This window comes from Macrobrachium rosenbergii, chromosome 44 (genome assembly GCF_040412425.1).
Source record: "Macrobrachium rosenbergii isolate ZJJX-2024 chromosome 44, ASM4041242v1, whole genome shotgun sequence".
Lineage (NCBI taxonomy): Eukaryota > Metazoa > Arthropoda > Malacostraca > Decapoda > Palaemonidae > Macrobrachium > Macrobrachium rosenbergii.
Window position 1 is genome coordinate 18,434,979 of NC_089784.1, and position 13,882 is coordinate 18,448,860.

Here is a 13,882-nt window from a genome sequence, read left to right on the forward strand (position 1 = left end):
TATATATATATATATATATATATATATATATATATATATATATACACACACACATATATATATATATATATGTGTGTGTGTGTGTGTGTGTGTGTGTGTGTGTAACAATACAAGAAATAAAGAGCAGATCTACAGTATAATAAGGAGAGTAATATGCCACACCATCAAGTGATAAGAATCTGCTAAGCGATATACAATAAAGCCATGTAACAGGAAAGTGCAATTGTGTCAAACCAGCCTTTCCACAATATGCACTTCATTTTCAAATATATATATACATATATATATATATATATATATATATATATATATATATATATCATAATAATCATCTCAGTCCCTTCCTGTTCATTCGTAAATAAAGGAGGCACCTGTTCACTTTTAATTTTCGTTTTGTAAATATTTTCTTACAACTTTTTCTTCAAAATTTTATCACAACAGTATTTACAGATATCCATCGTAAATTCTTATCCAGAACCTTATACTGTAAACACAATTTATTATTATTATATTATTATATTTCAGTAGATGAAACCTATTCACATGGAACAAGCACTGCCTAAGAATTTGCCTTTCGTAAGGTTGGTTAGGAACATTGAGATGTGTACATTTAGGAAGCGAGGGTTAGTCAAAAACATGAACTATGGACATATTCTGTATAATTTATATAAACTCGTCAATCCTAGCTATTAAAGCTATTCGTGACTTACTTCATTAATCATGTTTATAGTAAATATATAAAAATGTTTTAAATTGGGAGCTTGTCAGTACAGCAATCTTTAAAAAATTAGGAAATTAATTTTTTCGTTACAATGTTTTTTTTAAACTCTTTCAGCTTTTCCTGAACGGATAAAAGGGGAGCTAGAAAATCTATGAACTTTCGTGGATAAACAAATATCTAGAAAGAGTGAGTACAAAAATACCGAAATCATTTTACATGCATTCGTACTTCCATTTACATTTTAGAGCAACATGAAAGGCCTTGCATCACAAACGATCATAAATTATTTTATTCTGTCATTTTATGTGGAATCAGTGATGAAAAAGGACTGGAAAAATAAACAAATAAGGTCTGTCTCATAAAGAGATTTAGCAGCATTGGTGCGATTTGGCAAAACCTCATTGAGAGACTGTGGCGTATAATATCCAGCCTCACACAATCATAGTATCACTGGCGAGGTAAACTTAGGAAAAGCATGGACCAGTATCTACTTTCACTGAGGGATACTCGGCATCAATTGTATTGTTTAAATATGTCTATTACTGAGATGAAATTCATAGTGGAACATTTCAACTGCCCGACGAGCAAACACTGTTCCCATAACCCGTTCCACTATATTGACAGAATGATGCGATTGTCTGGTAACACTGCTTCAGAAGTGAGAGAAAATATAAACAGCTGGAAGTGCCGACGGGCATTCCCGCTAGTGTGGACAGGCCATTAAGCTTTTTCTGATTGTTGTCAGTTCCCGTGTGACAACAATTTTCAAACCTTTTATTTTTTCACATACATAAGAAGTTCCTGTTTCATTTTCTTATATATATATATATATATATATATATATATATATATATATATATATATATATATATATATATATATATATATATATATATATATATTATATTATGTATATTATATATATATATATATATATATATATATATATATATATATAATTATTGCAGCATTTTGCATGACTTTTTCCAATCTTAAATTGCATAAATATACTTCCTTGATCACTTTTTCAGGAATAGTCCTCTCTCTCTCTCTCTCTCTTTACACTATACCTTATAGCGAAAGGTTAAAAAAATTTTAGCATTGACATAAATCGCTAGATATCCACGTTTTTCCTGAAACGCCATATAAGCCTTCCCAAAAACACAGCTGATATAGATTTCCTTAAGCAGTATTTCAGATTCTTAACGTGATCTTCTCTTTCCAAATATAACAAGGATGTTTAAATTTATTCGTCCAAGGAACTACATGATGATGAGAATGTAAAGAAAAATGTTAGAGAAATTTATATTATAAAAAACGTAAGTGTGAAATAAACACCATTACCTAGATTGCATCACGTAAAAAACCGTATTCCATACCAAGGTCCATGTACTACAACAGGTTGGCCAGCGCAAAGATTAATTTTGGGTCGTGGTCACTGACGTCACACAGGCCGATGGTCCTTTGAATCTCAAGCAAGGTCCATAAATCAACCTTGTTCTATACCACGGGAAGAGGCCTCCGTTTTGACAAATATTTAAACTCACCTGTCATGTAACTAAAGCCATGAAGAAACGAGTTTTTCGTTTTTTATCTTCCATTGCTTTTCCTGTTCGTTTCACGTTCATTGGCATTGTTTATGTTTGCCTTGAAAATTAACTGAATACCATCACCGTTTCAGTTGTGGACATTTCCTTGCGATGTAGGTAATGAAAGAGTTTTAGACATCTCTTATTAAAATATTTATCTAAGGCAAAGTCAAATTTTCAAGGAACCGAAGTATTAATTATTAGATATACAGTATAAAAGACGACTATGCAACACAGTTGCATTTTTATCTGTCGGACGATTGAATTGATTTCTTGCTCATTTAAAATGTCAGAGTTAGACACGATAAAAGGAATATGTGACAGTGAAAACGTATTCTCTGAAACATTTCATTTAGAAGAAAATTCGTGATGCAGTGCGTATTCACTGATGGCCAACTTGGGATTCGACTCTCCAAGCTGACCCCTAATTATTCTGAGTAAATGACGCTGTTGATGAAATCTATGTGCTCTGCCACGCTGACGTAGAAACCAGGCAAGCTGGCGACGCCGTTGCCCCGACAAGAAATGCCCTGAGCTATGACACCGACGAGGAACCGCCGTCCACCCACGTCATGGAAGAGAGGTCCTCCGGAGTCCCCCTGGGAGAGGGGAAGATAAGGAAAAAAATTAGTGGGAAAATAAGAAGATTTAAGTGAAAAATAAGAGGGAAATTAAGGAGAAAATAAGGGTAAATTAATGGATAATAGGGGAGAAATTAAGTGGAAAATTAAGGAAAATTTGTGTGAAAATAAGAGAAAATTAAGAGAAAATAATGGAAAAATTAAAGGGTAAATAGGGGCCAAATTAAAGGGAAAATAAAGGCCAAACTAAGGTGGAAAATAAGAGGAAAATTAAGGGTGGGGGAAATAAGGGGAAATCATTCAAAAGATGATGAATAAGAAACAGGTAATTAAATCCTCGTGTAATAAAGGCATGATATTACTGTAGCCAGTGTTTTAGTAAGCTTATACTTATTACAAAGTAGTGCTCAACAGGACAGCGTTGATTTGATTTGTGAAATTTTGGATGTCAACCCAAGCACTTCGGGTGGAGATAAAGTAAAGGCTAAATAGTGGATGCAGCTAGGGGCCTCAGGGACGCTGCAAACACCCTTTAGTGACGCCTACAGTGCACCAAACGTGAGGAACACCGACAGCACTATCCCCCTACAGGGCGCAAGGTAGGATCCCTTGGCCATGGTTGCTCTAGTCTGATTTTTCCTTCGGAGCTTCTTGGGTTGACAGTCTGTTGACTCTGTCCATTAGGGTTTGCAGCTGAAGATTTAAAGAAAGTAAGTTATGAATTCTAGGCTCACCTCACAAGCATCTCTCCCTGGGAACGCCGCGCAGATAACGTCCCTGCCCTGGATAGACTGAGGATAAAGTGCCCTGAGAGATTGCCCTAGGCCTTCGCTGTTGTAAAGCTCCTCGCACTGTTTCGAATCCACCACCTTCAGGATGGCTTCTTGGACGTGGGTGGGGCGATTGGCTGTGTCAAGAGAGAAGTTTGGATCAGATAAACTCGGGGCCCACTTAGTGGGTCCTGGATAAATTAAACTTATTGATAAATGAACACAAAACTGGTATTTGCAAGAATATTTAGGGTGAAGCTGTATTTTCAATTGTGTCTATCTCGTTTATTTCGTGTCAGTCCATATTTATCACCATGCTCACTTATATTTTACGTCATAAGCTTTATCTTAAATCTTTACCCATTGGAAGAATGGACTGGCGAAGCCAAATATGCAATAAAACCAAAATCTGTACCTTATGAAGCATGAAAATCCTAGGAATTTTTTTTTTACAAATCGGTAACTTACTGTTATTTGTAAATCCAAATCCCGACCCGGTCACTGTGGCATCATTCGCCGGTCTGGTGTCGGAAAGGCAGAAAGGATAAACGACGTCGTTGAACTGAACCTTATCCTCTGTTTCTATAAGGGCGAGGTCGTTGTATCGCTCTAAGGAATTTGGCCTTGGGAAAGAGAAGAAAACGATTAGTATTCTGTACCATTGGCCTGTAAACATTGTACATATTGATCATACAAAAACAAAATACTTCAGGCGAGCTAAAAGCTACCTTAGCTTTACAAAATACTCTGTCAAGCACCGATAGGACCACTTTACAACTGATTAAACCTTAAGCCAAACACATGAAAACTGAGCTTGAAAACATCACAGAAATCATTTCCAAAGGAGGCATTTTCACGTCAAATTGTACTGAGGTTCTGGATGGTTTATAAACTTACTTGAATTCCGGGTGAACTGTGATAAGTTTCACTCTGTAATCCACTGGCTTTGAAAATTCCTCGTTATCCCTTGAGAAATCCAATTCACCCAGACGAACTGTTCTCACACTACGAGAAAAGAACACAGAAAATTAGACTCAGCGCATAAGAGCTGGCTCGCAGGAATACATGAAAATATCAAGGGAGTGATTCAAAAGAGAATTATAAATTTTTATTATGAAAAGAGTATCCAAAGGAGTTCAGATATCAGATATATATATATATATATATATATATATATATATATATATATATATATATATATATATATATATATATATATATATATATATACGTATATATGTATGTATACAGGTATAGGCAGCAAACTTACGGTCTGTCAGGATCAAGCACGCAGTGTGCAGCCGTTAGCAGGTATCTTTCATGGATGAGAGTTGCCCCACAAAATGTTTCGTTGACGCTAACAACCCCACCAGCCATAGGTCTAGGCGGGCCACCTGAAATTTCATACGTTCCTAATATTCATACAGTGAATATGAATTATACCAGGCTGTATCACACCAAAATCTAGTACAGTGAAAGGTCAATAATAATAATAATAATAATAATAATAATAAATAATAATAATAATAATAATAATAATTAATAAAAATAATCCCGCAAAAGGATGTCTGAAGACAACCTTAAACCAGAATGAAACATACCATCTTACATAACTACTTAGCTAGAGAACAGAATAAAAGAATAGAATATAGAATTTAGGCCAAAGGAAGCACTGGCAACTACGAGGTCGTTCAGCGGTGAAACGGAAATTGCCAGTAAAAGGCTTTAAAGGTGTAACAGGAGGAAAACCTTGCGGTTGCACTATGAATCAATTGTTAGGAGAGGGTTACGGAAAGTAAGATGAAAGAAAGAGAATATGAACAGAGGTACAGTTAAAGGAATGAAAGGGGTTGCAGCTAGGGTCCTAAGGGACGCTGCAAAGAAGCTTAATTGATGCCTACAGTGCACCGCATGAGGTGTGCTGACGGACTACCTCCCAACAGTGCAATATATATATATATATATATATATATATATATATATATATATATATATATATACTGTGTATATATATATATATATATATATACACTGTATATAAATATAGTGTATTTGCTGATAAAAAATAACTTGCAATTTGACTTCCGGAACAGAAGTAAAGTGAAGTCAAATCTGAATAGGCTCCATACACCTTAAAAGGGGACGAAAATCATCTCATGGATGTGGCAATTAACTTGTATATAATATAAATATATAATATATATGTATATATATATATATATATAGATAGATAGATAGATAGATAGGTAGTTTCTATTACAGTCAATGGCATTATTTGCAGAGACTATCTTTTTATTTAGACTTTTCGTTTAGAAGTATGGACAGATTCAAAGTCTAAGTAAAAAGATAGTCTCTGCAAATACTGTCATTGACTTCAACAGAAATTGCATAAGAGACAATATGCCCAAACGGCATATATATATATATATATATATATATATATATATATATATATATATATATATATATATATATATATATATCATATTTACCTGCAAGCGCTGCTGTTCCTCTTGGTACATTTCGCTGAAAAAAAAAATAGAAACTGAATTAAGACTCGAATGAAGTTTTAATAACTCCAGAAATTTATAACAGACGCTGTATATAATTTGTCCATCGAATTCTCAGTACTACCAACTTCATCATCATTATCATCACCATAACTCACCATTGGCGTGCGCCGAACAGCCGGCAGTTCACCTGGGAAAATTATCTGCCGTTTTCGTCTACCTGCTGAAGCCCCGGGAGTCTCCACCGGCTTTCCACATCCTGATAAAAATATAAAAAAGGATTTCATATTTACAAGTGATATTTTGAAACAAAAGCCTACGTTTCCCTTAAAAGCTGTGTCGTTATATAATATCTTCGTCCATTAACAGGCAGAAGAAAGGTTAAAACACCTTTCTGAAATGCAAAAATTTTTTTAGTCAACATCAATACTTCACATCAGCGTGCTGACTCGTTTATATTTTGTTTTTCGCCTCTTTTATTCGCAATCTGTGTATCCTGTAAGTTTCAAGACTTTTGAGTTCAAAATGTCTACCTCATTAACGCAGCACTTCTAAAGGTCCCTTTTATTTTCTATCACACTTCCAAATTGAACACTTTTTTCATCAATCTGTCAATTATCTCCCGCGCTGGTCGACAAACCCATATTGAGGGAACATAGAGGAAACCAGTTTTATGCGTACATTTCTAAAAATCTGAAAAATTCTAACGTCTCTTATACTTCAAGCTATATTTCATTTGCTTCCTTTTGGAAATTTCCCCCACGTTCAGCTTGTTCTAACATTTCCTTTATGCACCTCCAACATGTTTCAAGGACACTATATTTTATTCCACGACTTTTGCAGAACCCGTGTGGTCGTTTTTACCTCAATTGCTTAATAATTCACCATTCTCTCTCTCGCTCTACAGTTACTGATTGCATTTAGTCAGCCACATCCACTGAAAAAAAAAAATCACAAATTGGAGAACAAACAGGTTTAGTGTCTCCACACTGAAAAGGGAGCATAACGCTCCGAAACTATGTGGATGTCAAATATATTTGTTCTCCAATCTGTGATTTCTCTTTCAAGCTTCAGAGTTCGATGATTATCTGTTATCACCAAACTACTTTTTTAAGTTGTGTAAAAAGAAAGTGGACAATGACTGAACTAACAATATTCTAATACATGTGCAAAAGAAACAGATACAAGATAAGTTAGTAACAGGTACAAATTTACGTAGATAAGCGTGGTTGATTCAGTGTGGCTGATCCTGCTTGACCAATTCCTATAGGAGCGGTATTGAAGAAAACGGGTCGTTCATCATAGAAGACTCGCTCAGCGGGGACTTTACACTTTCATCGTTCTACCATTACCAGCAGAAGAAACACCTTTGATCCCCTAAGTAGACCGCCTACTACAGTAGTAGCACCCATTGCTCTCATAACTTTGCATTCGTGGCTTACCGAAATCGGGCATTGTGATGCTCTTGGCTGTGGGAGAGGCCGTCAGAAACTCTGGAACCTTGCACATGTCACAGGAGTGGGGGCACGTCTGCTGGACGTCACGCCGGAGACGGCAAAAGCCCCTCCTCGCCCACAAGGGACAGTGGTGGTTTCGGTCGAAGCATCCGGGATCTAGTGGGAAGTTCAAAAAAAGGAAAAAGAATGATGATCAAGAAAGGGAGGGTAGTCATTATCTGCAAGAAGATAAAAAAAAAAAAAGAGGGTTTGTGCGCATGACTCGAATACAAATAATAAAAACTGAATAAAAAAAATAAAAAAAAATTAAAAAATAAAAAAAAATCGAAGAATCCTGTGTGTGTGTGAAATAACAAAACCCAACGCTTGCATAAGGCTAGCTTGATCTAAAAACATTACCAGTTTTTTTATACCAATTAACTTTTAAAACTACCTACAGAATATTTGTAGGAGTATTTAAATGTATCCGTGTGTTTTAATAATGAAGTTTTATAAATGAAATAGCGTAAAGAAGAATTCTTGGCCTAACTGTTAATATCCATTAGGAAAAAAAGCATCCTCTGCTGGCCTAACCAGTGAGTTATTGTATAAATGACTGTTGCTCCACTGTTGCGGTTCCTGCTGGTGAGGAGAGAGAAAGAGGAGAAAAGGGAAAACAAACGACGCGAGTGATCATTACTACATCAAATGGAAACAGTCACATCATATTTAAAAACGAGAGAGTCTGGAGGAAACTCGTGAGTTATTTTCCCTCGTGCTTACCCAAACAGATATTACAGGTTACTGGACAATTGAAGGCCATGAATTGCAAATTGGTTTCGCAGAATCCCCAGGCTTTCCATTTGGCACATGACGGCGTGTGGTCCTCACAGCTTCCTGAAAAAAAAAAAAAAAAGAAAGACGTATGGTCTGAGAAATACCAACAGTTTTTATTTTTTTCATTCGGCTGGTTTTCTAGTGAACATAGTTTACCTATTTATTTATTTGTTTATTCAGTCATTCATTTATTTATTTACATATTTATTAATTTATCTATTTATTTATATCCAGGCGTTGCTAGTAATTATATATTATTTATCGTTGTTTATTTTTTGCTATTATTTCTTTACATATGGAAAATCTATTCTGTTCATCTTCTTATGTAAGTTCATGGGATACTGACTTATTCTGTCTTCTTCCCAGCTTGTTCCCATTTTTATATGGGATACTGACTTATTCTGTAATCTATATAAAATAATAATAATAATAAATGTCGATGGCGTTTCCAGTTTCAACAAGCACCTCCTTGGAGATGTCAGTCATAGTCACAGCAAAACACATGAAGCAATAAAGGTAGAACTAAACTTACCAAAATGTGCGTAAGTACGAGCAGCCAACACTGCCAGGACCAGGATGACCAACACTTTTCGAGGATCACTCAGACTGGGCGACATGACTCGTAGAATATGGTCTAATGCTCAAGATGCAAAAACGACAGGGAAGGGATTCTGTAAAAAAAGTTGCCATCGTAAGAAGGAGCACATAACATGCTTTCGCAAGAAGAGACGTATTATTTTGAAGTTGTGCATGAGACTAGTACTACAGTAGATTAATCTCGGAACCACTGATAGAAGTAAACATCTTGCGTAGGTTATTTTTAAACACTAAAAGAGGTCATTTATTTCCATGGATTTCAATTAAGTTTCATGAAAGTTAGGCTGTCAAGACAAGAACTGAGACTTTCGGCCATTCAGAGCTTAGACAAGTAAAAGGAAGGAGTTGGGAGTTTAGACAGCATTATAAAGATAACCAGAAAATAAACGAAATGAAGTTCAAGAATCCAAAGTTGGAACTGGGAAAAACCCTACAGTTGCACTAAGAAGTAGTAGAGAGGTTGGACTGCAAGACTGAAGAAAGGAAGCGGGAATGGATGTAAAGTACAAGGCTAAAAAGCGGGTGCAGCCAGGGACCGATGGGACGCCGCAGACACCCTTTGGTAATGCCTACAATGCACCACATGAGGTGCACTGACGGCACTAAACTCCTACAGAAACTTCCTTGAAATTTTCTATCCTCAGGTCAATGTAACCAAGTGTATTTTGCTCCCTTGTGTATCTCCGTCAGTTAATTACGACCACCTATCTGTTGCAACGCTGCCAGATATGACTTTTCTAGTCCAATTTGATTACGAGCATTTGAATTATTTCTTCAATTCAATATTGGTCTGTTAAAAATAAAAAATAACGTCACGGTTATATATAAGTGATCTCGTACTCAAAAACAAACTCCATTACCTCAGGACTACTTGGCAACTGTCCAAATCCTGTCATAAATTGAACGATGGCAACACCGTAACGACGGAGGGGGGGAATTACTGAAAGTAATTCGGGTGAAGAAGAAATGGCAAGTAGCAGGGAATAACCTGGATAATTATCTTTAGAGGTTTGTCATTTCCTTCCCAAAAATGTCAAAAACTCGAGAGGGCAGGTGAAAGTTAACAAAAAAAAAAAAAAAAGACATGTTGTGTATCCGTAATCAAACAGTCCCTTGCTATGCAAGAAATGGTTATGAACAATATTGTTGGAATGATACACTTGAATACACCCGGTGCTTCATTTACACCTCTCACACTTAATGCAATAGGCAGGACAGAATAAAAAAAAAAAAAGAAACTATCTTTCACCGACATTTAAATTTAAAAAACATATGAAACTTGAGCTGATCTCTCTCTCTTTCTCTCTTGCAGAAACCCCGTGGCAAAAAAAGACCGTGAAAATACCTCCCAAGGTGGGAAAATATCACCCCCCTACTCTAAATCGGGTAACTTCCAGGGGTTTTCCAGGTTTGGTAACGCATGATCTTGGGCTTCGAAACTACTCACTCAGTATCCTCCCACCCACCATCCCTCCACCTCTCACCCAAAAAAAAAAAACACTCATATTGAGCCTAAACACATGCAGGTAACTCACACAAAAGTTTATATGTAAATATACATATATATATATATATATATATATATATATATATATATATATATATAAATATATATATATATATATATATATATATATATATATATATATATATATATATATATATATATATATATATATATATACGTTTACACATTTACAGAAAAACATAAAGACACATATATAAAAGTATTCAAAATACTGGGCACACTTTGGATTTTGTCGGAGTGGTAATAAATGACACCTCTTGCTTTCATTCACCTCCTTGTTCTTTTGAAATTCACATTGACCTATGGCCCTCGTCTGATGCCAAATTTCACTGTTCAGTTCATTTCACCCATCTTTCGACAACGAAAATTTTATAACCCATGCATCTGTCTCGACACAGTGTTTAGAAACATGGATTAGAATAAACTGATTTATAAAAACTGGCATTCCTCGTCTTGTGGAAATATTGTTTATGTCAACCTTCGGCAGTTAGGCGTTCACTGATGATTAATGCACAAAGAGGCGCTTCATTTTTCATTCACATCACTGATAATATGTATGTGCGGATGCGTGAGGACATGTCACTGTGTATACGCTTTCAAAATACAAATGAAGGAATTTTTATTCAAGTCCGAACACATGCATATATATATATATATATATATATATACATAATATACATATATATGTGCGTGTGTACGTTTACCTCAAAATAATGAATTCACATTAATAATTTACCCCTGAATCGAACGAAGCACAATGTAAGACACTTAAAAAAAGAACTTCCTCGGCGAGAGAAAGACGGAGCGACTAGCCTGCACACGTACTCCTTCTCCCCTGTTCAACTCCTGACTGTGACCACTAAACGTCCGGTAGGCCGAAGACAACTCTCACCGCTTACCAAGAAGTCGAGGAGATATCGGGGAATACCTGCCGCCTTACTGGTTTTGGGAATCACTTGGAGATGAGCACCCAGACCTGTTTTGCAAAGGCAAAGTAGGACAAAGGTCTATCCGTTTCTGTACTTGTTTACCATTTTGGTTCTGGGAAACGAGGGATAGGAATTGACGGGATGCTTATGTTCACTGGCGTAGCCAGGATTTCTGTGACGAGGGAAGACAAATTTATTTTGTCGCGCAAATTTTCTTACTGTTTGCGTCTATTAAGCAGTGATATTATTTTGTTGTATCTTTTTATATACAGAACACATATATACAGCAGCTCTCTTTTGTAGGTTGTGGATTATTATGCATCACCAATTTTTTTTTTTTTTTACTTTTGTGAATTTCACGATTTAATTGTTACTAATTTTTCGACATTTATTGTAAGAGTTGCGGGGTGGTGGCGGGAGGGGGGAGAGAAATAATGGAAGAAAGGCCTGCATTGTCGATCCCTGGCTACGACCATGACTATGTTAGGAATTAAGGCAGCACTGCGTCCTATTAATAATTGTTATTCATCTACGTAGCTGATGATCGTCTCTGGCGCGGTTGAATCACCTCAGGTGCTCGGTCTAGCTGCATTATTTACCACGGGTGGTGACATTTCCCCATGGGCTAAGGGACCTTGCACAATAGCCACTGTTACTTGGTATCCGTGGTTCCTGTTTTTTTCAAGGTAGCTTGGACAGACTAATTAGAGAGAGAAAGTGTAATATGTTCATAGGCCTAGATTCAAGAGAAGCCGCGCCATGCACCAGTTCTATAATGTCATGGGTCATTTCCAATCTTGCCACCTAACGCTCATTTGTTCATCAATTTAATTATTTCTCTATTTATTTGCGACACTGGCAGTAATCAATGATGTATCCACCCTCTTTTTACTCTATTTTCCATTTCTTCTACAGTTAAAAGCCTTCTGTTATGTATGTCTGCTAGAACACGGCAGTAACCCTTTACCATGTTCCACATGGGTGCCTAATAGCATGTATTCATTAATTTGGTTATTATAGATTACCTTATGGATTATAACGACAGCTAGGTCTAATGATGGTGAATATAATAACTATCAGGTAGAATTGCGCTTTTCGCTCTGTCTCCATGCAATGCAGTCATTTTATGTCTAATTAATGTAACACATTTTAAACAAGGCTTGGGCCATGAAGAAAATGAATGTCCTATAAATCCAGGAAATAGAAGAGATAATAACTCACCTTGGAATTTATTTTAAGTCTAAACAATAACTAAGTTTGACAGTGAAATCTGTGTAGTGACTTAACTTTGATGGTATTTCCTGCATTTTTAATCTCGTCATTAACATCAATAAGAAACGCCGGCAAAAATACTCCACGATTCAAAAGAATAGAATAATTGGAAACAACGGTAATTCAAACCCCGTTATTTTAGATAACAAAACAAGCGCGGATTAACAGCATTGTACTGTGACGCAATTCGTGGGTTCTTCACCCAAATTTATTATTGCTGATGCTACTGCTATCACTCTTGGATTTTCTTTGTCTCCGAATTCCCTTCGTCAGGAGTGTGCGACCATTGCCGTGATCTCCAGAAGGTACTGTTGTTTTAAATCTTAGTTTGCCAAAACTCTTCAAGGTATTGGTTTTCTATTTCTTTGACAGATTCTAATAAAAAAAATATGTATTTCTGTTAAACTTATTGCTAAGGTATTACTAACGTATCAGTAGTAACTAGCAATTTCAAGATAAAATTAACCCTATACTGTATTTGAAAGATCCTGTGATCTTTTAAAAGACGATGATATACAAATTAAGGAAAAGGTATAAACAAATAAGCATCACAAGTCATATGCGCTTCGCTGAAGTACTCCATTTGTCATACATGATTTTTGTATGAAATTTGCTCAGATTATAATGAATCATAATATAAATTCCTTCTCTATTGTTGATGTTTATCAAGCATTTTTTCGGTACCTACCTGATTTCTTGAACCTTTCCGTAGGTTAGACAGATCAATCATTTTATTTTTTTTACGTTCTTCAAGATTTTAAACCTATTTTTCCAGAGGCTCCCGTAACGGTATAACTGCCAACTACCACTTGTTTGACTATCTAGTAATCCCTGCTACAGAAGTCGATGCTATAGCAATGAAAGGGTATTGCCATTTTCAAGATCGAAGAAACTTAATTTTATACAGCCCTCAAAAAAATCTTCCTTGTGTCTTATCAGAGAGAAGTGATTGAAGTAGGTTCCCGTTTGTTATCGAGACGCCCTTATCCAGTAATTATGGACATTGGCCTATCTAAGCCAAGGTCCGCGTGTTAAAACCAGCAGGTGAGCCAGCGTAGTTATCGATGTCATTGTGAAAGCTTTGCCGGAGATTAGTTTCAGGCTGCTGTAGT

General features: G+C 36.0%; 1 protein-coding gene across 1 annotated transcript; it reads right to left on the minus strand.

The window, feature by feature from the left end:
- Window positions 1-2,439: 2,439 nt before the first annotated feature.
- LOC136829371 (mite allergen Der p 3-like) lies at window positions 2,440-11,427 on the minus strand. The gene is made up of 11 exons (XM_067087818.1): window positions 11,306-11,427; window positions 8,977-9,115; window positions 8,391-8,504; window positions 7,614-7,784; window positions 6,330-6,430; window positions 6,154-6,187; window positions 4,932-5,055; window positions 4,559-4,666; window positions 4,130-4,284; window positions 3,626-3,798; window positions 2,440-2,909 (listed from the first exon to the last, which is right to left on the minus strand). The coding sequence occupies exons 2-11, from the start codon at window positions 9,059-9,061 to the stop codon at window positions 2,739-2,741; spliced, it is 1,236 nt and encodes a 411-aa protein (XP_066943919.1). The 5' UTR covers window positions 9,062-9,115; window positions 11,306-11,427; the 3' UTR covers window positions 2,440-2,738.
- Window positions 11,428-13,882: the final 2,455 nt, after the last annotated feature.